This window comes from Dasypus novemcinctus, chromosome 8, assembly GCF_030445035.2.
Source record: "Dasypus novemcinctus isolate mDasNov1 chromosome 8, mDasNov1.1.hap2, whole genome shotgun sequence".
In the NCBI taxonomy this organism is placed as follows: domain Eukaryota; kingdom Metazoa; phylum Chordata; class Mammalia; order Cingulata; family Dasypodidae; genus Dasypus; species Dasypus novemcinctus.
The window spans coordinates 8,788,406-8,813,156 of NC_080680.1; the positions used below are offsets into that span (position 1 = coordinate 8,788,406).

A 24,751-nucleotide genomic window follows, 5' to 3' on the forward strand; every position below is an offset into this window, starting at 1 on the left:
AAGGGGACTGGAAAAGCATTCTCAGGTCTGTCTTCAACTCAAAGCCCCACTTAAGATACTCAACAGGGCCTTCTTTGGAAATTCTTCTAAGTTTTCTAACAAAAAAAAAAAAAAAAAAGACGGGGACTTGGGGACTTCTGCCGGCCCTGTCTCTCGGGAGGAGAGGAAGCCTGGGACGGAGCTTCCTTAGACAACAGCCTGGAAGCACTCGGCTTGCTTCCAAGGCACAGACAACCAGAGAGCCCCGCCTCACCTGCACGGCCGCCAACACTGAACTTTATTTACGTTACCACACAAGCGCAGGTTTGGAGATGGTCTGTGGGAGGCAGGATTACGGGGAAAGGAAGCCAAGCCAAGTCCCTCCAGCAGTTCTCCTTTTTTATGGAGCCTGTCCCACCACACTGGGCAAAATCAGGATCTGGACTTTTTATTTTGATTTCTCCCCTACATGTTTAGGAGCTTCTCTGGTCAAGCTCGGGTAAAATGAAAACAAAACCTCAAAGCATTTTTATCCTCGAGAAAGCTTTTCAGAGCCCAGGGATCCATGCCGGGGCCGGCCAAGCCACGGGGAGGACGCAGTCGACTTCCTCTCTTCTTTCCCCTTCCTTTGGTCCATCCCACGCGTCGCGTGCTGACGGCAGAGCTGGGCATTTTGAAAACTCTGAGGTCCGCGGCGAGAACCCCTTGGCAATGTCCCCGGGGCTGCTCTGCGTTCAAGTGCAAGCACAGGGCCCCGGGAGCTGGAGAGACTTAAAAGGGACTCCGCAGCAGATCTGAAGGAAGACCTGTCACAAAAACTGCACGTACAAGAAAAACAAACGGGCGCAGCCGGCTCCTCTGATCCAGCGGCTGGCGAGGGACGACTCGACCGGGGCCGGCGCTGCTCCCCACGGGCACAGGGGTGCAGACTCTCCAACAATTGCTTCTAACGCGCTTTCCTGTTACTGCTCCGCTGACCCAAGGCAGCGGCGGGCGGCCCGGGGCCCCTAGTTGACCACGTCGTAGTAGTAATTCCTCAGGCGCAGCTCCACGGCCACGAACCCCGGCCTGCTCTCCACCCTGGAAGGGGGACAGACGCATCACTGGAGGGCAGCGTGCTGGGAAGTCCCTGCCCCGGCTCTGCACCCCCACCCTGGGCCCTGCGCCCCGCCCTCCCCCCACTTCCACCCCCGAGCAGGCCCACCCGTGGGGGTCACCCCCTGGCCCCACCGTTTCTCCAGCCACCTCCAGGTCTCCCCTGGTCGCTCTAGAGCACGCGCCCACCCTACGTCCTCGCTCCTCTGGGGGTCCACTTGCTTAATGCTGGTCTCCCAACACGCCCCCCTGTCACCTCCACGAGGGAGCTGTCAGCTGCTCCTTGGCACGGCACTCAGGAGGCGAAGGCGGCCAGCCGGAGCGCCACGGACGGGCACTCGAAACTACATGAATGTGTGTGTGTAAATGAGCATGCGTGTTGTGCACATCTATATGTAAATATGTGCATGTCTGTAGGTGTGCATGTCTTATGTGTGTGAATGCATGCGTAAACAAGTATATGTGCATATGTGTATGTATGACTGTGTAAATGTGCAGGTGTGTTTATGTATATATGTACATGTAAATGAGTGCTGCATGCAAATATATATAGATATCTGTAAACATCTGTATATGTAAGTATATATATGTCCTAAGTGTGTGAGTGTGTGTTTATGTATGTGTATATGTGCACATCACGTTTATGTGTATTTTTGACTGTGTGTAAATATGTGAAGATGCGTGTCTGTGTGTAAATGAATGTATGTGTGCTGTGTGCATACATATGTAAATGTTTATATGTAGGCTGTATATCTGTCTTATATGTAAATGTGTGTACATGTGTATATGTTTATATGACTGTATAAGTGAGTGTATGTGTATTGCGTGCATATATATGTAAATATGTATATATGTTTTTAGGCCTGTATATATGTATGTCTTGCATGTGTGTATGTGTTAACGACTGCATACATATATGTGCACAGGTGTGGCTATATGACTGTAAGCATGTGTATACATGTATGTGTGTGTATTGTTCATGTGCATGTGTGTGCATAGCCTTGGTGAAAAATTAAAAAAAAACAGCCTTGAAAAGCTTGGTGAATACACAGGGATCGTTTCCACTCTCGTCATTGAATCTACCACATTCTGGAAGCTTCTGTGCCCCAGGCGACCCTTTCATTTCCTTCTGCTGAGAAACTCCCTCAGCACAGAAGGCCTTTGAAAGCGCCATGCATGTTTGCAACCTTCTCCCGGCCGCCGTGCCCACTCTGAATTTTCACTGGGCCCATCACGTTGGGGTGTCCTCTAGAATGCACCCATTTCCTAGCCTAGGATTTACCACCCGTTCTTCGTGCACCCCAACTGTGTGAGCTCTTACAGGGCATGGTGCGGGTTCAAGCTGGCTTTGGCTTACAGCCCTCGCAAGCTCCCAGGAGGGAAGCTGAGCGCACATTAGATGCTCAGGTAGTAAGTGTAGCCCAAGGGAAGGGCCCAGGGCCCTGAGAAGGCGGGAAGGACGTGGGGCAAGGCGGGCAAGGGTCTCATGCCATGCCTGGGGCTTCCACGTGTTTAAAGAAGATCTGGGGGAAGTGGACGTGGCTCAACTGATAGAGCATCCATCTACCATATGGAGGGTCCAAGGTTCGATCCCCAGGGCCTCCTGACCCATGTAGTGAGCTGGCCCATGCACAGTGCTGACATGTGCAAGGAGTGCTCTGTCATGCAGGGGTGTCCCTGTGTAGGGGTGCCGCAAGCACAAGGAGTGGGCCCTGCAAGGAGAGCCGCCCCATGTGAAAAAAAGCGTGGCCTGCCCAGGAGTGGCACTGCACACATGGAGAGCTGATGCAGCAAGATGACACAACAAAAAAGAGATGCAGTTTCCCAGTGCCGCTGGATAATGCAAGCGCATACAGAACACACAGCTAATGGACACAGAGAGCAGACAATGGCGGGGGGAGAGAAATAAATAAAATAAATCTTTAAAAATAGAAAAAAGATCTGGAACGCCATCTAGATGGCACTCTATGCCCAGAGATTCCCAGGCACCCTGGGCTCCTCTCCACAGGACAGCAGCCCCCAGTCCAGCCCTGCAGGACCTGTCCATCAGGGACTGATTTTGAGGATGCAGAGCTCTGGCTACTTCTCCCAGTGTGCAAGGGCTTTTCCCATGTGCGCCTTTTATCACCATGTAGCAGTTTGAGATGGTTATGAACTCTAAAAATAGATACTGGATTATGTTTGTGATCTGGTCTGTACCTGGGCATGACTGAGTTATGATTAGGGCTCCGATTGGCCCACATCATTAGGGCACTGAGTACCCACCCACCAAGGGGTGGGGACTCACAGATAAAAGGCATGGCAAAGGCAGAGTTGAGGGTTTCTGATGTTGGAGTTTTGATGTTGGAGTTTGCTGCTGAAGTCTTAAGCTGGAGCCCTGGGAAGTCAGCACGCAGCAGAAAGAGAAGCCAGCCCTGGGAAGAGAGGATCTGAGCCAGGAGAAGAACACAGAGGAATAGAGACGGCTCCTTAGATGCAGCAGAAACCCTAGGGAGAGAGACAGAGCCATTCGCCTGATAATCTACAATTGACCCTGTGGAGAGAGGCAAAGCCTAGAGAGCCTCATAGTCTACAGCTGACCTTGTGGAGGAAACAGAGGAGCTGAGCCCAGAGGAACCCAGGAGGCCTGAACCCTCACAGACGTCAGCAGCCGTCTTGCTCCAACGTGTGGAAATAGACTTTGGTGAGGGAAGTAACTTATGCTTTATGGCCTGGTATCTGTAAGCTCCTACCCCAGATAAATACCCTTTATAAAGTCAACCAATATCTAGTATCTTGTACCCCTTTGGCTGAGTAATACACATCAGGAACATGACTCTACCCTGGAATCCATAGCTTGAGCTTCCCTTATGGCTCCTCTTTGTCTCAGGACCTGGTTTGAAAGCTGCCTTCTCCTGCGGCTCTTAGGGGTAACATTCTGAGCAGCTCGTTTTCCCCTCTGTGAAGTGAGAGAGGTGAGGAGGGCGTCTGCCTCCCTCGGGCTCCCTCAGGAAGCTCGCCAGGCCCTTGCAGTCCGTCCAGGACAGGATTGATGTGTGAGGAGGGGGCAGGCGCCATCCGGAGCCCACAGGCGAGCAGCTAGGTGGACAGCCATCTCCTGGCGCTTTGGGGCAGATTGGTTGGCCATGCCCCGAGAATATATATTTTTCCTTCAACTGTACATTATCTATTTATGTTTAGACAAGGTCTCCCCCGTGCCCCATTTCTGGTTACTACTAGCAAAACTTTCACCCTCAGGAATATAGCTTTGTTGGGGGAAAAGTCAATGTTGATAGCACTGGTCACTTATGATTTTGGACAGAGGCTGCCACTCTTTCTGATCTGCTGACACGTACACCTTGGAGCTGGTTCTTAGTTATTTGGGTGGACCTAGAATGCTTGGATAGACCCAGATGGGAACAGATGAGAAACCGACCACCTGCCTGGCAAGCTCATGCAAAGTGTAATAAATCTCCAGCAGGGACTATATATTTTGAAATAATTTTCTTTCTTCCTTTTGAACCCAGTGTCTGACAATGATCAGGAAACAGAAAAAGTAAACTGGATACCCCAGCATAATACACCTCCCGAGAGGTCTGAAATGGGTTTCTACTAGGCAAAGAAGATGGCCCTGGTTTGTTGTAACCTCAGGGACATTTTTGCCCTTTGTGTTGTGCCCCTCGGCGGTTGCTGCGGGCAGTAACAGCAGAAGCTGGCGAGGCCCCCCGAGGGCCTGGCAGCCCTTAGCGGCCTCACTGCACCCACCCAAGTTCACCCAGACTCTCCCGACAGACCCCGTTAACCAGCCCCCCCGAGGTGCGACCTACAGAAATAAGCATGCTCAGTATGAAAAGTAAAGGCAGAAACACTAATGTAACCGTCCGCCTGAGGATTCCATTAACTCCAGGGTTTTCATTAGTTTCAGAACGACTGGAAGTGTCCCCAGGTCCCTGGACCCCTGGGAAGCAAAACCTTGCAGAGGAAGCTGCCGCCCAAAGGACGGTTTCTTGCAGGGGCCACGAGGACGCCCACCTGCGCCCAGTGAGCCCGGCTCCCCAAGGGGCTCTCTGGCCCAAGTCCCCAGGCGTCCGTCCTTGGTGTCATTCCTGGGCAGAAGCCTTGAAGGTCAGGAGGGAAGGTCAGGCGACCTTGGTGGCGCCCAGGCCTTGCTGTGACATCAGCCCCCACCGGGGCGTAAAGTTGTCCACGCCGGCTGGGGGCTCAAGGCACAGCAGGGCTGGCGCTGCCCGTTCAAGGCCAGGAGAAGGTTGCACTGGCCCCAGCACTCCCAGAGGCCCTCCGGCGCTCTGAGGGACACAGAAGGCCTATAGCACATCTCCAGGGGCTCGGAAAGTCTCAGGGAGCAGGTGCTTCCTGCGGGTCTCAGGCCCCTTGCCCTGGGCTTGACACATTTTGGGGGGCACCATGAAATGAGCAGGAGGGGGACAGGACCCCCCACACTGGTGGGGCACCCTAATGCCATCATCCACAGTATCCTCTCCGGGAGTAATTTCTCTTCTGTCTCCATACGGGTCCCTCTCCCACCCAACATTTCCTAGCCTACATCTTCAATTTCCACATCACAAGTACCTACTGTCAAATGCGCTAACCTCTCCATTCTGGACATGGGGAGAATTACGTCAAGACGTCAGGGAACGGGCTTCGAGCCCTGCAATCTCTACATGGCCTTCCTCTCTTGCTGACACTGTGCTATTCCTTTAGTGCTACCGATTTGGTGCTGAGAAGGCCCCTGCCGGGCCCCTTGCCTGAAAGGGGGCGGGGAACTACCTGCCCCAGGCTTTGCCCTTCCCTTCTGGGCCTGGGCTCCTTGGGTGCCTCCGGTAAATTGAAGTTCTTCACTGCCCTCCCCCGCCCCGAGCTGTGGTGGTGGCAATGCTCCAAAGGCACCGGAGAGCTCTTGGGGGGACCTCCTCCCCCAGGCGCTCCCGCAGAGCCAGCTGCCTGGACAGGAGATCAACCCTGAGCCCGCAAGGCACTGAATTCATGGCACATGGATGAGCTCTCCCAGATCACAGATCCCCGGCACTTCTGAGCTGCGAGGGCTCTTAGAGCAGCCCCAGGGGCGAAGGTGCACAGAGCGAGGCCGGAGTTACCTATGATGCTTCTCGGATTCTCAGGTCCAGGGCCATGCACGTCCTTCCCCCTGAGCTGCCCTAGACACCGGCTGACGCACAGTGTTCACGGGTACGCTAAAGCATGGCCAGCTCCAAGTTCCACTGCGCAAGGCAGGTGACAGCAGTCAGGGTGGCAACGAGGGCTCTGCTTTCAGGTCTGAGCAGCTTCTCAAGAGAGCCACCTTAGACAGTCCACCAACGAGCTGGCCAACTCTTAAAGGTCATCAGGGAAACAGGATAGGATCATGTTCCCATTGAGTACTTGTTCATCTCTACTGACAAAATGGCATGTGGCCCCAGACTCTTGCAAACAACTTTTAAAAATTTATTTATTTATGTTATATAAACATCTATCTATCTATCTATCTATCTGTCTGTCTGTCTGTCTATCTATCTATTTCTTTCTTTTTTTTATTTTTTTTTTGAGGCACTAGAGCTGGGAATCAAAACCAGGACCTTGTAGGTGGGAAGCTGACGCTCAGCTACTGAGCCACATTGGCTTCCCTGAGTTGGTTTTCTCATTTGTTTGCTTGTTGTTTCTTTTTTTCCTTTTAGGAGGCACTGAAGACTGAACCTGGGACCTCCCATGTGGGAAGCAGGAGCTCAACCACTTGACTCTTATCATTCCCTGCAAACAATTCTTTTTTGTTCTTCAGCTCCCCCTCACCCCCGCTGGTCCCCACATTTAATTTTTGATACCCTGAATTAGAGTAATTATATAAACTTGTTCTTTAGAGTCTGAAGAATACCAGTGCCTGGTCCAGGAAGCAAGGTATCTTAAAGAAGCAGAGTAGGTGTTTTCCCCTATTGTTTGTTTAGAAGGTAAAATGGTTTGAAGTTGTATGTGCCCCAGAAAAAAATATGTTCTTAAATCCAATCCACTCCTGTGGGTGTGGACCCATTGTAAGTAGGACCTTTTGATGAGGCTATTTCAGTTAATGGGTGGCCCACCTCATTCAGGAGGGGTCATAATCCTAGTACTGGAGTCCTTTTTAAACAGAATGAATGCAGAGAGAGAGAAAAGCCACAGAGGCAAGAAGCCGAAAGCAACAAAACCCAGAAGAGAGGGCGGAGCCCAGCAGACACCGCCATGTGCCTCGCCACGTGGCAGAGGAGTCACGGCTCGCCGGCAGCCGGTCGGGAGGAAAGCATCGCCTGGATGATGCTGTGATTTGGACATTTTCTCAGCCTCAAAACCGAGCTAACACATTCTCATTGCTGACCCATTGAATGCTATTTGTTTTCAGCAGCCTATGACACTAAAACAGAAGGGAATATATCCTTGATTAATGAAAATACAGACTTAATGGTTCTTTTTAGTGCCCAGCCATTGCACATGACCGCAGGGCGTGCGGCTAAATCCGAGGGCAGGGCCTTGTACTCACTCATACGTCCAGCAGAGCTGCATCAGCTCGTACATCTCTCTCGGACACCCTGGAGGAGCGCCCATCCTTTCTCCTTTCTCGAGCATAGCGGAAACTTCACTTCCTTTCATTCCCTGAAACATGCGGAATGTACCTGAGCTCTTCAAACATGATGTTAAGCAGAACAAAGCAAAACAAACCCTTGCTCGCCCCTCCCCCCCAATAAAGCCCACATAAGAGTCCACAATTACAGGAAGCGCAAAAACAGGAGAAACTAATCTGCGATGCTAGAAGTCAGACAGGGGTGCCCTTGGAGGAAGGGTTGTATCTGCATGGGCCATGGGGTCCAATTCTGGGGCTGTTTCATTTTTGAAACTCCATCACGCTGTACCCTATGGTCTGTATGTATATTATACCTAGATTTAAAGATCTAAAAAAATGTATCAGAGCTGCAGATTTGATGCTGTATGATATCATTATTTCTATTTCAATTCTAATGAATGATTTGGGTGTATATTTTATGCATATTTTTATGTGTAATGACCATGGGGGGGCAGAAACATAATGTTAGTTCAGCATCAAATATTTCTTTTACACTCTAGAATAAAAGGAGGCCATATCGACCGCCCCGTGCCAATGTCTGAAAGGGTGCTGGTGAAGATAATCGGGGTGCGTCTCCACACCAAGAGCCACAGCATTACGAAAGGAAGAGTAGATGCTCACGCGGTATGGCTTCTGCCCGTAGGAGAATGCCTCCCACATCAACACCCCGAAGCTCCAGACGTCACTCTTGCTGGAGAACTTGTAGTAGTTGATGCATTCTGGAGCATACCATTTCACCGGCCATTTCCCGTGGGTCTGGGCCTGCAAGGACAGCCGAGGAAGACGCCCCATTCAAAATAAATTCACCCAGAAGATGCCGTGTGTGTGCACACGTGTGTGTCTATTTGGTCTGAGTCTTAAAAATACATGTGCGCTCATTTTTAAGATTCAGCCCAAACCACTGACACCTTTTAGTCTTTTTCTCTCACCTGTTGGTTTGGCTCTTCAAGCCTTCACGTGGCTAGGAGATGGCGATGGGAGAGTCTAGATTTGAAACTAGTCATGTTCTTCCTGAACACACTAAGCCAGAACGTTACTTCACAATCATGTTCCAAGAAATACTGGAAAGCTCATAGGCAATTCAAACTATTACGCACATTTGGCTCCAGTTTTAAACGAATCCCAAATATTTTGACATAGGACTATTTGCTAGTATCATGCTGTTGTTTTAATTCTTACATTTTATAACCTTCTAATTTAAAATGCAAGTGGCAGTCAAGAGATCAAAACTGTGCCTCACAAAACCCTGTTCCTTCGGGATTTGGGAATTTCACGGCACACAGTTCCAAGAAGCCTTGCCACTTCCTGTTGACGTTACCCTTTAAATCTTATAAAGTTTACTGTGGCAGGGGGGAGGGGTGTCACACTCCACAGGTCAGCAGGGGGCCTGGAAAATCCGAAGTTTCCTCTAAATTGCACAAACGGATGATACATCTCTAACACATGTATGTTATTTCAAGTTTATTCTGAAGTCTGAACTCATAAAAAGTTAAACCTTATAAAAAATTAACAATTAAGAGTTAACCTCTAACTCCCAGTTCTCTTCCACAGAAGCAGTCACTCTTTATGTTTTTTTTTGTATCCTTCCAGAAAAATCTATTTGTAAGCATAAATCAGTAATACACACTTTTTGGGAGAGTCACAAAACTGGGGACACACAAAAATTCTATTTATAAGATAAATTGGTAATATGTACTTTTTTGGTAACAAAACTGGAGACATAAAAATCTACTTAAAAGCGTAATTTGGTGATACATACTTTTTGGGTAACAAAACTGGGGATTTAAGCTTTTCGTATTTTGCTTTTTATTTTTTCACTTGATCATGTGTCTTGGGCAAAGTTCTGTACCAGCACATGAAATTAAAGCCGTTTTAAATAGTTTGTATTCTTTGTATGAATTTATTATGGCTAATTTAACCAGTCTCCTACTGTGAGGCCTTCAAGTGGTCTCCAGATTTTTGCTATTAAAAGTCAAGCTACAATGAGCATTTCTGACTGGGCACACTTGCCTGTACGTGTTGGTACATTTGTCAGGAGCTGGTGGATCAAAGGGCACTTGTGTTCACTTTTCTGCCGTCGCACAAAGGTACACTGCAGTGCACAATTCCCATTTGCCTCCACAGCTGTCATTTCACTTTCATCTTGTTTCCCTCCTTATTCTTTTCCATCTCTCTTTGCCTCCATCTCCCATCTTTTCAGTAGCATTGGTCTCTTTTTGCTGCTTTTATTTCTGCCGTGGTTTCCTTTTTGCATTTATTTTCAGCGATTTGCTGATGTACCTTTTAACTGTCTATTGTTTAAGATCTGCACAGTTTTAAAATTGGCTCCCAAATTCTTTTGTCACCGCTCCTCTCAAACCTCGTCTTTGATCTGGGTGGGCTTGGTCGGGGCTGACCCACAGAATAAGGGAGAAGTGGGGCGAGGCCCATCTCCGGGCCGAGGCCTGATGAAGCTGGCGGCCTCCGCTGCTTGCCTCTTGGATAACTTGCTCCCAGGAGCCCGCGCCACGCGGCGGGGATGCCCAGGGTGCAAGGAGAGGCGTCTTGCTGGCGGGCTCAGCAGCCCAGAGGCGGACCCAGGCCACCACCTGCTAGCTGTGCCAGTGAGCAGAGTGGAGTCACACATTCCAGCTGCCTTAGCTTCCTGAAGACACGGCACGGGCCAAAGATGAGCCCTCCCGTCCAAGCCTGCCAACGTGCACATCCTGAGCAAATGAATGCTTGCTGCGGTTTGAGGCCACCACACTGCAGGCTGGTTTGTTACGCAGCAACAGGCAACCAGAACTCCAGCTCCACCTCCTCTCTGACTGTTGCTGAAGAGAGGCCACATTTTCTTTCCCTACTCTAATCATCGTGAAGAACTGTGTGTTCAAAAGTTTCTCCGGCTTTAAAGCCTCCTTCTCGGGTGTGCCCGTGTAATCTTCATCTTCCATTACTGTTTTCCTCGCTCCGTTTTCCCTGTAATCTCTACACAACAGCGCCCAGGCGGACGGCTTTCTAATGACAGCTCGTCTTTGAAGGGGCGGCCTTCCGGGAGGGCAGCTCCTTTATGCAGGAGCGGGGGCTTCGGGCTCCGGGCCCTGCCGCGCAGTCTGCCCGCTCGCCGGGAGGACGTGTGCCCGCTCAGCCGCGCACCACCAAGGCCTCCGGCCGTCCTTAGCTCCCGCAGAGCCACTGTGGGCGCTCCACCTGCCACGGCCACCGCCCGCCTCTCAAGGAAAGGCTGAGTGGAGGGGCTTTCCCAGCGGCACCCTCACCCAGCACTGCAGGGTGCCGAGGTCAGGGGCCACAGCCCCGCCCTGTCCTGCCGCTGGCCAGCCACGTGTCAGGGTGCGTTGCTCTATTTCTGAGCACTCAGGACATTCCCAGGGACCTGCAGCGCTCGGTCTGCTCTGGGCACCCCCATCCCTCGCCTGGCTCCCAACTCCGTCACACTTTCCAGTGGTCGCCAGAGGCTGCTTCTTCGCCGTGGTTGAGTACATGAGAAGACAGAACTCCCTTTTCTTTTTTCCCCTCCTTTTAGTTGTTAGCTCTTCGTTTCAGAGTTCAGAGAAGGGTAAAGGGGTCTTTAGACAGGATTTTGTCCTGGAAGACTGGACAGAAATTCTTGGTCATTTCTGCCTGGGCGTATTTCTACCTTAGCACCATTCACTTAACTATCCTAATCCTTGTTTCCCGGAACTGCAGTTTTTAAAGTATTTTAATTGGCCTTGATGCACATTAAGTCAATAGAGGACTCTCCACACTTTCAGTGGGCACACTGTGCACCCCCAAACTTGTATTGGAGGTAGATGACTGATTCAGTCGACAACACTTGCCTTCTTTTTCCTTCTTTGACGTGTACAGACATGTGTCCATTAAAAGGTTATTTTGGAATAAGTCAAATGATACGCTGTGGAATACAAGCTAAGGATTTGAGAAAAGCAGCAGGCAAAAACTGTCTGCTGAGGCTCAAAATGCACCTGACCATGAGAAAGTCCAGGAAGGAAACCTGCTCAATCCATGTTTTCCAAAGTGATTTAATGAAGGTATTCTATTCTTCTTCTTTATTAACCAATCATCAATTAATACCCTGATTCCCCACGGTTCCAAGGAACATATTTGGAAGATACCAGTCTAAGTATTTTTCAAGGTGTGATATAGTAGGGTATTTACACTTTTTAAACAATAGCACCAAAGCCTAATAAGAAAAGGTTTTACATAGTTAATTTTAAATGGAGATATTGCTTCTTGAACCCAACTGTAACAAAATGAAGAAAACAAACATTTATATTTCACATTTTTGCTCCCTTCTACCCTTAGTATCAGCTAAGGTGTTCTTACCTTGTAGTAGTTTTCATCAGCACGAAGCGCTTTTGAAAGTCCAAAATCACTGATTTTGGCATAATGTTGAGTAACCAGCAGGACGTTTCTTGCAGCCAGATCTCTGTGCACAAAATTGCACTCCTCCAAATATTTCATTCCCATAGAAACCTGATGAACCAGCTCTATTATGTTCTTATCCTTGACATGCCTGCAGGTAACAGATGTGTCATTAGCGACAGTGGACAGTAGGCCGTCTTCAAACAAGCAAGTTCCCCACTCAGAGAGAAGAGGAATCAACTCATCCCTAGTCTTCTGAAAGAGCGAGGGTCACGACGGTGACCATGGTAGGTTGAACTTTACACCCCAGCGAAGAACACCGTCTTAATCTTAAGCCACGTTCCTGGGGGTATGGACCCATTTGCAAACAGGACCTTTGAAATGTATCATCAGTGAAGGTGAAGATGCATTGGTGCACAGCCTCTTCTCAGACCATGTCTGGGTGTGGCCAAACCCAATCAGGGTGGGCCTTCACCGTTTCAGTGGAGTCCTTTATAAACAGAAGAAATTCGGGCGCAGTCAAGCACAGAAGGCCACAGGAAGAAGCCAAAAGTCAGCAGAAAAGGAAGGAGAAGACACAAGGAGAGAGAAAGCTATCAGGAGGAGGCCCAGGACACCACCGTGCGGCGAGAGGCAGTGACACGCGCCAAGGAGGCCCGAGGACGGTGCCAGCCGGCAGCGGAGCCCCTACGGCCCTGGGAGGGAGCGTGGGCTGCTGACACCTGGCTCCCGGACTTCCAGCCACAGAAACCGGGAGACAAGAAATTCCTGGGAAGCCAGCCCATTGTGTGGCAGTGACCACAGCAGCCCGGCAGACTGAGCCCGTCTGGAAAGACCTTGTTCAAGCCTGAACCCGATTCCCCTCTGGTGTTCAGCAGGGAAGACTTTCACAGAATGCTTAGAAATGCATCAAGAGCAGCACGATGGTGTGGACAGCCTGGGCTTAGAGGCCAGGCTTCCGTTCCGACCCGTGACCCGATACCAGACAAGTAACAAAACCAACCCTGAGTCTGGGTTTCTTATCTGTAGAGTGGAGAGAGGAGCATCTCCCTTCTGCGGAGACTACAAAGATAAAATCCAAGGAAGGTACAGACAAAATGTGGCACATGAGAGGAGCTCAGTTAGTGGTTCTTATTATGTTTTATGCTGCCCGAGTTCTCAAGGCTCAACACAATGCTACTCTTTACTCCATGGATGGTTGGAATCGATTGAAAGCCTTCTACATCCCTGCCTATATCTGAATGGACTGGGGGAGAGTGCAAACCACAACATACACTATAATCCATGCTGTGCCGCAGGGCTCCAACATGTACTCATCATACGCAATGCGTGTGCCACAATGATGAAAGAGGTTGTCAACGTGGGGTGAGTAGGGGAATGGGGAATGGGATATATGGGAACCTCTTATATTTTTTAATGTAAGATGTTGTGTGGTCTATGTATCTTTAAAATATATATATATATAATTTTAAAAATGGAAAAAAAAAAGTAAACTGCTCTTTTCAGAAGTAATCACTCATGGCAACTTAGAGGTATGGTTGCTAGCCAGCTTTGTAAAACATACTTATCTCTTTTGAAATATTTATTGGAAGCACTTGGTTTTTTTTTTCTAAATAATGTGTTCTGTTTCTGTAAGGGAAAATTTGTGGTCAAGGTATTCTGAGACTGAGTCTATCCTGGGCCAATACAAAATGAGTAAAGGAGGAGAATGAAGACCAAATTGTTGGGTACAAGTCTCTTGTGAGCAGTAAAAGTGCATTTGATCCAAAGACTGGGTTTCTCCGCAGGCCTCTTCGAGGACGCTAACTAGAGACCACCCCTGGGAAAGGGTGGGAGAAGACCCTTCCCTCCCAGGGTTAGCCTCCGCGCCTTGGGGCAGGTGGGGTGAAAGCACCTGTTCTGCTGTAGATACTTATTGAGCGGCCCCAGCTCTGCCATCTCCATGACCAGCATCCAGGACTCGGCTTCGCAGATGCCGATCATGCGGACGATGTAGGGGTTATCCAGCTGCTGCATGACGTTCGCTTCTGCCAGCAGCTCGTCTTTAAGAGCAGGGTCGTTGGCCTCGTTTTTCAGTATTTTCACAGCCACTGTTTTCGTGACTCTGCAAGAGAAATGCTAACACATGAGAAGGTGTTCAGAGTGGCTCGGCCCTAGCTAATGATCTTCCGGGAAGCACATCTGCAATGCCGAGACGGTGCTGCGGAAATATCTGTTAACAGAAAGGAACTGTGTCTTAGGAAGCCGTGTAATACGTCACCAGGTTTCCAACTGGGTTCTGTCATTTCATAGAAAAAGAAACGCTGCATTATTTAGAAAAAGTGGGTGTGGGGGCGTTGTGAAGGATGCCCTCAGCAAGCACAAGGTCTAAACTGTAGACTACATAAATGTCAGACAAGCCTTAAAAACCATGACACGCATGGATTCCTGCACCATCTTGCAATTTTCCATCTCAGTTATGTAATATGTACATGAAGATTAAAATCCCTTTAATATACATTAAAAATGAATTTCTGGATGCAGACTTACAAAGACATTGTTAAAGTGCATAATTTGAAAACCATTTTTTTTCACTTAATTTCTGTTCATTGTTAGCAAGCCTCAACAAACTTGCAACTATGAAATGATTTTTCATTTTCTAATCAAACATTGCCTAAGTCAGGTTTGAATTCTTAAGAATATTCTGATTGGCAGGGTTTAAATAACTGAATGGAACTTAACTACATGTGATTTGAAAGGCTAGTATCCCTCTGCAGATATGGGAAATATACCTCTTTTCTTGAAATCCAAAACTGGAGAATAAAAAAAGAACTATGCAATAAATTGGATTAAAAAAGGGAATAACAGAATAGGTAGAATATGCATGCAGAAAAGCATACACAATTTCAGTGTATCACTAAAAGAAGGCTTCTGAATTGAACACAGCCTCGTGACTACTATACGGATCAAAACACAGAACATCGCTGACTCTCCTGGAGCCTCCCTTTGCACCCGAAGACCATGGAGCTCTTCTCCTACACTATCTTTAGATGCCTTATCGCTGTGCCTTCCACATCTGGTCTACTAGGCATCTGGAACTGATTTGGGGTATGGTATGAGAAGGGTCAAAGTTAACAAACAGAAACCTCTTCATTCTTCCAAATGTTCAAGGAAGATATAACACACACCCACAAACTCTTTCAACAAGTAGCAAGGAGGGAAAGTTCCCAGTTCATTCTATGGTGAACCAGAACTACCCTGAGGCCAAAACCTGACAAAGGAATCACAAGGAAAAAACATAAACAAAACCAAAAAACAGACCAACATCCCTCAAGAACATAGACGTGAAAGTTCTAAGAGAAATATTAGCAAATGAAATTCAGTGATTTTTTTGGAAATATATCGTGAATTAATATGGATTTATGCCAGGAATGCAAGGTAGGTTTAACACATGAAAATCAGTCAGTGAAATTTACCCACACAAACACAATGTAAGAGAAAAATCAGAAGGTCTATAGACGGAAAAAAAGAGTCTATAAAATTCTACATATAGTCATGATTAAAAACAAATCTTTCAGAAAACTAGGAATAGAAAAGGACTTCCTTGATCTGATAAGGAGCCTATGGCCATCATCATAGATTATGATGAAATACCAAATCGCCCCCTGAAGATCAGGAATGAAGCTCCTGCTACTTTGATTCTAGTATAAAAGGTACAGAACAAATATAAAAGGTGTAAGGATTGGAAAGGAAGAACTAAAATCATCATCATTGAGAGATGACATGGATGGGCCCAAAAGAATAGATAAAATACGAGAAATGATAAATGAATTTAGCAAAGTAGCTGTGTTTCAGGGCAATATACAAAATCAGTTATGTTTCTATTATTAGCAAAATAAGGAATTAGAAATTGAAATTTAAAATGATACCATATGTATGTATGACCATCAACAGTACTAAATACCTAAGTATGCATCTGACTAAAGCTGGGCAAGACTATTGCCCAGAAAACCAAACACTACTGCTGAGGAAACTAAGAGAACTTAAAACACCTAAGTAAGTGGAGGGATGGGCCCTGTTTACTGATGGGAAGACCCAACACTGTGAAGACACTGCGCTGTTCCAAACTGACCTACAGGACCTCTTTCCACAAAATCCCTCAGTTGAAACTATGTATAGTCAAGTCTCTATGTTATTCACTTAGTCAACTGAGGAAGAATCCTAACTATCATAAATTAGTTGTGAAAATTAATGGCTTAATAAGGAAAATTTATATTGATTTCACAAAGGATGATTTACATGTATATTTTAAAATATGCATCACCATCAAAGTAGTATTAATATGTATATGTATGTATATGTATGTATATATGGGTTGTATGTATGTACATGTGGGTTGATGGATTGACTGGGCAGGACTAAAAGCAAGAATCTCTGTGCATACTTTATATTTTTGACCTCTGAATCTTGTAAATTACTTATTTGTGAAAAAATAATTAAAATCCCTTAAATTTAAAATAACATGAAACAACTGAACTTTACTATCATATTAGTAACATAACCATCCAAAGAAAGGACTAATTTCAAATGGCTTTAGAAACCATTATTTTTACTGACTATCTTCCCTAAGATGCATTCTAAAGACCAGAGGTTTTATAAATTTAGCAATTTTAATTGTATAATATGTACTGTTATTTAAAATTGTTTCCTTTCCATAAAAGGGTGAAGCAAATAATTATACTAATGATATTTGGAATCAAGATTTTTCTGAGTAAGAAAAGTGAGGCAATTATAAAATCAATGAGAAGTGAAAGTACTGCATTACTGTCATGATCGGATTTCATTTCAATCAAATACACATGTGTGTATGTGTGGTAAAGAATAGAAACAAGGTGTTTTTATTTTCTTACATGTTTGCTTATTTCTAATGCCTAATTTTCTGTAAAGCACATGCACTACTTCTAAACTAATAAAAGTTAGTTAATATGCACAATAGTGTTTTCATTATAATTGTACCAGAAATGAACAAAAAATATCATGCTAATAAAAAAGGATTTACCCACGCCAGGATGAATTTTGCCCTTAGGATTAAACAAGCATTACCCATGTATACCTGCCCTTTCTAGAAAGGTAAGCTCATATGATAATGAGAATAATGTGATGGTGCAAAAAGCGACTTACTTTTTCATTTGGTAGTAACCCTTTTTCACTGTACCGAAGTTACCAGAGCCGAGTTCGTTGTCTTCCAGGGTGAGCAGTTTCCGGTCCAGGTAGACCTCTTTGGGCCGGATCTCCTCGGGGTCTGCGTAGGGGCTTTCGTACACTTCGGTGTCCATGGGCAGGGCTTCCCTCTGGGGGCCTGCAACGCAGTCAAGGAACACTACCTTGGCCCGGACGCTCTTTAGATGAGTCACCTGCCACTGCCACCCAACAGGCTCCCTGGGCCTTTTAACACGGCAGTCACCAAGGGGTGGGGTGCCAAGGAGGACTCAGGGCCATGCTTTTCCCACTTGGGGAGCAGCAAAACAGCTGCCGCTCCCGTTCCACTCAAATTTTTAAAAAGATTATTTATGTATTTATTCCCCACCCCCTTCAATGTTTGTGCCTGCTGTGTCTGCTTGTTGTGTGCACACCTTCTTTATGGAGGCACCAGGAACCAAACCTGGGACCTCCAATTTGGGAGGGGGGCACCCAATTGCTTGAGCCACCTCCACTCCCTGCTTTGTTGTGTCTCTCATTGTGTTTTCCTCTGTTTTGTTTTGTTTTTTTAAAGATTTATCTAATTCCCCCTTCCCCCGGTTGTCTGTTCTCTGTGTCTATTTGCTGCGTCTTGTTTCTTTGTCCGCTTCTGTTGTCGTCAGCGGCACGGGAAGTGTGGGCAGCACCATTCCTGGGCAGGCTGCACTTTCTTTCGCACTGGGCAGCTTTCCTTACCGGTGCACTCCTTGCGCGTGGGGCTCCTCTACGCGGGGGACACCCCTGTGCGGCACGGCACTCCTTGTGCGCATCAGCACTGTGCATGGGCCAGCTCCACACGGGTCAAGGAGGCCCGGGGTTTGAACCGCGGACCTCCCATGTGGTAGACAGACGCCCTAACCACTGGGCCAAGTCCGTTTCCCATGTTTTCCTCTTTGTGTTTCTTTGCTGTGTCACCTTGTTGCGTCAGCTTGCCATATCAGCCCATCACATCAGCTCACTGTCTTGCTCATCTTCTTTAGGAGGCACGAGGAACCGAACCTGGGGCCTCCCATGTGGTAAGCGGGAGCTCAATCACTTGAGCCACATCTGCTTCTTTCTACTCAACTTCTGATTCTGCTTTTGCATTAATGGGGGGCGGGGGGTCTCTCTCTGTCAGAGCCATCAAGAAAGGGACATTTGCCGAAAAGCTCTCTTAAATGTCTGTAGTAGCTATTAACTGTGTCTGAAAATGCTCAGATGCTCCTCCCATTGGACGGTGAAACCCACGTCACCTCATGTTGGAACTGGGTGTCTCTGCAACATTTCAGGTCACAGAGTATCCAAGAAGTGGTGTGATGCGACTGCTACGGTTAGGTTATGGAAAGGTTAGGCAACTTCTTTCTGCCTTGTTTGCTGGAAAACGCATGCTTGAAGCCTTCAGGTGCCATGTCAGGTGTCCAGCGGCCCTGAGCCCACCATGCTGTGAGGAAGCCCACCCAAATGGCACCCCTGGAGAGACCGACTGGGGACGCCCTGTGACTGAGCGAGGACAGGGAGATGCCCAGCCCACCCCCACTGCTCCAGCTCCTGCCCCAGTCCAGCCTCAAGACACCAGGAGTCAGAACCACCCCATGAGAGAAAACAAAACGACAGCTCGTGCTTAAAGTCACTGTGCTTTGGGGTGTTTTGTAGCAATAGATAATCAGACCAAATTCATTAATAAGAGAATATCCTGAGGCTACCCCATAGACCCCATTTCCAAGAACAAGTCTACTAGAGGGCTAACGAGTCCCCTGAGGTTGTCTTACTGAACTGTATCCCCTTGGCCTTCTAGAATCAGCAAAAGTTTCCTAAACACGTCTAGAAGTCCAGCAACTCAGACATGGCTTCAGTGCTTACTGGCCCTCCATGACTCCTCCTTCTGTGGAGACTTAATGAGAGTACTATCCATCCAAGCACAGGTTTTCCACAGAGACCTAAGCTTGGAGGAGAATCAGCATTACAAGAGAGGAGAAGTTCTGAAGAGGCAGCCATAACGTTTGCATTTTACCACTGTTTCGATGCTGCCATTCAGTAGGTGGGAAACGTACCCATTCGAGGCAAGAGAAGTTCAGGGTTCACATAGTCATGATGAACGCTACCTGCCCCGGACGATGACGCTGCTTAATGCCAACCACCGCTCTACTGCAATCAGGCAGGGGAGCGAACCTGGGAGTCCCTCCACACACTCACAAGTGACCACGGGAGGTGCCTCCTGGCTGTGAAAGTCTAGGGAACAAAAGAGCCCCCTCACCTCTTTCCCTGGTCCAGGATCCTCTTGTGGGCTCGTAAGGGTTGAACGACACCGTGCTTTCTGGACGGTTACCTCGGGCAGGGGAAGTCTGCAGCACAAAAGGGATAGCCAGTCATTTTACTTCACTGGTGCACCATTGAGTCCATCTACTTAGTGCTTTTTATTTTCCAGTAATAACATTTTAATTTATGCATGGAAGGCAAAGGAAGAAGGGCAGGAAAACAAAACAAAACAAGGCTCATCTCATTCTCCGGGCCACTGCTTGGATCCTGTGGGGCCCAATAGGGCTCACGCTGGCAGGTAGACTCAGTGGGCTCCGCCAGGGTTTTAGAGGGCGTTGTGAAGAATTTACTCCAAAGCTCTAGGAAGAGTTCCCTTTCTCTTTACATGTCCTTTCAAATCCCATTTTCACAAAGGATGCTGAGGATTCTCATCTTCCTCAGGGATCCATTGTTTTCCCTTAACACTTTACCTTCATTTTATAGTATCTGTAAGTTATTTTGCAAATGAACACTAAATACCTACCAGCTGTTTCCATCTACGCCCCAAGTCCAAAACATCTATGCATTCTAAGCTTCCACCTGCAGTTCCATCTTGTGGTGATCCAGCAACAGTGGGTGGATACCAGCAGGCAGTCCAGGCCAGGGGGCAGAAGGCTGATAGCCGCCACCCCAGGGTGGAGGGTGAGGATGCTGATGGCAATAAACAACCCTGGCACCCTTATAATTCTCCCTTATACCCAAAGCAGGCACTGGGGCATGCCCGTGAAACCAAGCGTGGCTGCCATTATTAGCAGCAACTTTCCCTGTTCTTGATTTTGCTTACTATCAGTCTGTATCACAGAATAACGGAGGAAATATCTACTCCTGAAGTTCCTACGGACTTTCCCCTTCTGAAAATCTACATCTCTAGTGTTCCTGATCTCTACCTGCCTCTAAATTAAAGCCAGGTTATGGCTCCGACATGGAGTTCCCAGGAAAACCATGATTCAAAACCATTTTTCTTTGGGTGTGAGTTGAGTGGAGAGTTTACACTCGCTCATTAATGCCCAAACAGTGGCCACAGAGAAATGAGATACAGCCAGATTTTGGAGAAACTTAAGGAGAAGGAGACATTAAGCTTACTATTACACAACCACATAACTTGCAGTACACACGAGACCCACGTCTGCCTCACTGGAATGACAAGCCGGGAAAGAAACAATATAACAGCGAAGTCACGATGCGCCTTTACCACCACTTGGCCATCTGTCTCCAATCATCTTGACTGCCCTCTTCCGCGGTGTGCACTGAGTGCCACAGAAGCACTGCTTAGGGCACAGAAGTCCTTCCCACGAGGCTAACAAGCACCTGGCCTTACTCGTCAATGGGGTATCGTTGGACCTGTTTTCTCATGGACTAGCTCAGCATTCTTACTGAGCTGTTTAATAAAAGCAGCTATGAGACATAAAGAATGAAAAGGGAATATAAGCTCCGGGGGCGTAACCATTTACCGACTGCATTAGGTAGCAGTGCCATGAAAGTGTGTTGGATGAATGAATAAGTGAATGAATGAAAATAACTTCTTAAAACTGGGAGCTGTGCTGCACAAACCCACGTGATTTTAAAAATGAGTTATCTCTCAAGTCTTTACACTAGTTAAGGGAAGCAGTTGTGGATGATTCCAAGTGATAATCTACCTCTTAAAAATTTAGACGTGATTACAGGCTATTGGAGGTGCTGTGACTTCACTTCTCAGGGGTAACAGAATTTCCCCATTTCCTGTCTCATAGGAGAAAGCAAAAAATTCCCAAGTTTTCCAGCCTCCCTCTCTACTCAGTTTCCTCTTGCAGTCAAGCTCCAGATTGGAAATGGTTTCCAAATTAACAAAGACAAAGTCTCTTTCAGGTTAGCATGAACTATCATTTTAACTCCTTTGATTTTCCCCACAGGAAAACTTCTGAGATCCAAAGACAAGACAGCAATACCCATGGAATTAAAGGATGTTCCTGCACCAGCTACCACAGTCAAGAAGAGCAGTATTCCTTCTTTTGACCTGAAACCCGCTGTCTTCTGCCCACTCGGGAAATCGTCACTGGGATACGGCCTTGTAGAATGCTCCCCCGAGCGGGAAGAGTTCTCGAAGGCTTGTTGTAATTAAGCCACACAGACTTATGCAACTACCTTACATACGTACCCTCAGAGGAAGACTTTTAAAACAGGGGCAGGTTGTAAAAAGTACTGAGGAGAATTCTAGGCTATCAGGAGTCAGAAACTGTCCTGCTGGGCATAGAGCATCTAAACCTCTGAACATGAGTGATTCAGACTCCCCCTGGTCCTGTGGCGTTTACCCCTACTCTATCTTGGCTTCTGGAGAAAGAAACAGCGTGGGGCTTCCCCTGGGGTCTGGGGTCCGTACTTCCAGCTGTGTGGACTCAGCCTCCAACTACCCCACTCACATTCCCCTCAGGAAACCAGCTCAGCTCTCTCCCTCTCGGGCCCCTTGGCCCCTTCCATCCCCTTCCTTCCGGCGGCTGAAGGGATTGGAACAAGGATGGCACTGTATCTGGGAGAATGTTCTTGGGAAGAAATGAGCTGTTTTCCATTGTATCCGTGGAAAGAGACGTGGTTACTTTGTCTGGAGAGGAAGGTACACAAGACGTTTCCTCCTTCCCAAAGCAACTTGATGGCGTGCCATTCAACAGCAGCAGAACAAAAAACCCAGGAATTTAAAAACCAGAATTTCAGGACCTTATAAAGATTAAGGCGTAATGATAATTTTTAAAAAGTATTGATTATTATTTAAAATTTAATGAAGGTTTGATGTTAATGGGAAATGAATTGCTGGTTCACATTATTATTTATCATTATTCTCTCTGCTTTGTAGTTGTTTACTTATTCTACCCTAATCAACAATATCTTTTCTGAGACGAGATTTAAATGAAATACTCCAGTTCCTTTTTAACCCATTCTGGCTCATCTTCAAAAAAGGAATCACCCCCAAGGGCCACCACTAGATGGCACTAGCTAGCTAAGGCTTCTACCTTTCCAAAGAGCCATTTGTGGTTTTTATAAATCATGAAATTTTAGAAATTAATTACAAAACTAAATTTTTATAAATTATAAAAAATTAATTTTGATAAATTAAGTTTTATAAATTCAATTAACAACAGGTCACTACACAATAATAAAAAATGTTAGACTATCGATAACGATCTCTGATCCCTTACAGACCAGGCTTAACCTGCACACAGAAAATACATTTGACAAATATTCTTTGAGTACCTGTGTTTCAGAACTGGGGGCGTGGAGTGAACAAAAGAGAAAAGTGAAGGCGCTTCTGAAACTGACATACTAATTCAAGTTTCCTGATTTGGGGGTACTTTCCGTGCATCCTGATGTCCATTTTTCAGACCTTAACTTTTACACCCAGGCGGCGTGAAAGACATTTTCAAATTAGGCCATAGCAGAAATACAGATGGAGCTTGTCACTGCAGTGGCCAGAACAGCCAGTTTGCTTTAGACATGCTGGCTGCAATAAATGAGATATGGGCTGTGGTCTCTGGGAAAGAGACCACCACAGATGAGGGCAAACAGTTTTTTGGGGCTATTGGGTATGTTAGGCTTGCTTTAAACTCATGAGCATGGTGCTGGATCTTTGAAATGAGGTCCTCTCTCTCCTTGGAAGCACAGGTCTAAAATTTGGCCCTTTATTGTGACATGGCAGTGCATCTTCTCAATGGTCAAGCCCACCACTTAGACATTACCAAGTAAAAAGGTATGGTTTGAGAATTACTTTTTCTTTCTTCTCTCTCTCCCCACTCTGAGTCCTAGTAAATTGGTTATTTAAATATAAAATTTAAAACATTCCAGTCATCAGTGTGTACTCTGGAATACAATGTGAAAAATGGATCTTAATGTGGAATTGTGGAAAGCATTCCAGGCTCCTTGTCTGAGAGAATATACTTGTGAAATATGACACTGAAAATCTGTCCTTATGCTTTTAAGAATGCTACTGTTTAAACTCTGCATAGTTTCCTTAAGAAAAAGATAGGTTTATGTACTTAGAGTAGCAAAGAAAAAAACCTCAGTACTAATAAAAGAAGGGATATCATTCATTTAAAGACTACTAATGCTTGAAGTAGGTTGTGTTGTAAAGGAGGTGAGTCATATTTGTATTCTTTACATGAATTCATTTATATTGTAAAAGGATAGAAATGCTTCTAATTTCTAAAGAAAAGATGAGTTTCATTATGAAATTTCAGATTATCTGATGTATCATCTTCCAATCAAAAAATTTTTCCATTAACTGAGATAGAGTTAATGCAAGTTTAAAGTGCATTTTTGTGCCTTATCAACTATTTATATTGATCAAATTAACAAATTCATCACCCCTGACTTAAACAGATGCACTATTTGACATAATTCCCACAATCCTTTTCCCACAATTGGTTAAATAACTGACAATTTCACATCTATTTGTGAAAACCTAAGAATTTATTCTCCTGAAATATTTCTAATGAACAATTAAATTTTTAAAATCTGTAGCTTAAATCATGTAACTTGCTCTTTTATACATTCAATATTGATATTTTGCATACTGTTTGAAAAGCAAACAGGCAACAATGTTCTTCCAGAGGAATTCTACACCGTATCAGCATGGCTTTGTCTCTTGCGATTAGCCTTCTACCTTGAGCTATCGATCTAAATAGAGTCTGTCTCTCAGCAGCCTCCCACAGTATGAATTTCACTGAAACTGACTTCATCTCTTTCTTACTGATAGGCATTTAAACTTGTCAATTATGGGATATTGGAATAATATTTACATATATATACACATAAAAGCAAAAATATATGTATGATAAATACCTAGAAATAAAGTTGCAGATTTAAGGAGTAATACGCACTTTTAATTTTGATAGATGTTGGGAAATGTCTTCCTTAGAGAATATGTCATGCCGCACTTGAATAAAGTATGAACGTGCTTATTTACCACATCCATGCTATACACTGCATTACTAAGCTGTTTTATTTGGATCAGTTTTACTGGTAGAAATAGTAGAGCACTATAGATTTAATTTGCATTTCTCTCATTAGGTAGGTGACCATCTTTCCCTATGTTTAAGAGCTATTTATAATTGCTTTTATGTATAAATTACCTGTTGACATACTCTGCCCATTAGCCTGTTAGCTTGTGATGATTTTCTTATTGATTTATAGAATCTTTTTATATATTAAAGATATTAACCTTATATATGTGTCATTATTACTAATGCTCATTCCCAGTTTGCAATTTCTCTTTTGGCG

At 46.0% G+C, this 24,751-nt stretch overlaps 1 protein-coding gene across 7 annotated transcripts in view; it reads right to left on the reverse strand.

Annotated features, from left to right (window-relative positions):
• Nucleotides 1-249: 249 nt before the first annotated feature.
• Nucleotides 250-24,751, reverse strand: part of SYK (spleen associated tyrosine kinase) — a 120,948-nt gene continuing 96,446 nt past the window's right edge. For all 7 annotated transcript variants that reach the window (XM_058301432.2, XM_071216577.1, XM_058301433.2 and 4 more), the window contains 7 exons: nucleotides 19,467-19,554; nucleotides 17,177-17,354; nucleotides 13,911-14,120; nucleotides 11,978-12,167; nucleotides 8,276-8,416; nucleotides 7,574-7,686; nucleotides 250-1,059 (listed from right to left, as the gene is read on the reverse strand). In XM_058301432.2, the coding sequence (XP_058157415.1) occupies nucleotides 987-1,059; nucleotides 7,574-7,686; nucleotides 8,276-8,416; nucleotides 11,978-12,167; nucleotides 13,911-14,120; nucleotides 17,177-17,354; nucleotides 19,467-19,554 (993 nt within the window). In that variant the 3' untranslated portion in view covers nucleotides 250-986. The remainder of the gene's footprint in view (nucleotides 1,060-7,573; nucleotides 7,687-8,275; nucleotides 8,417-11,977; nucleotides 12,168-13,910; nucleotides 14,121-17,176; nucleotides 17,355-19,466; nucleotides 19,555-24,751) is intronic.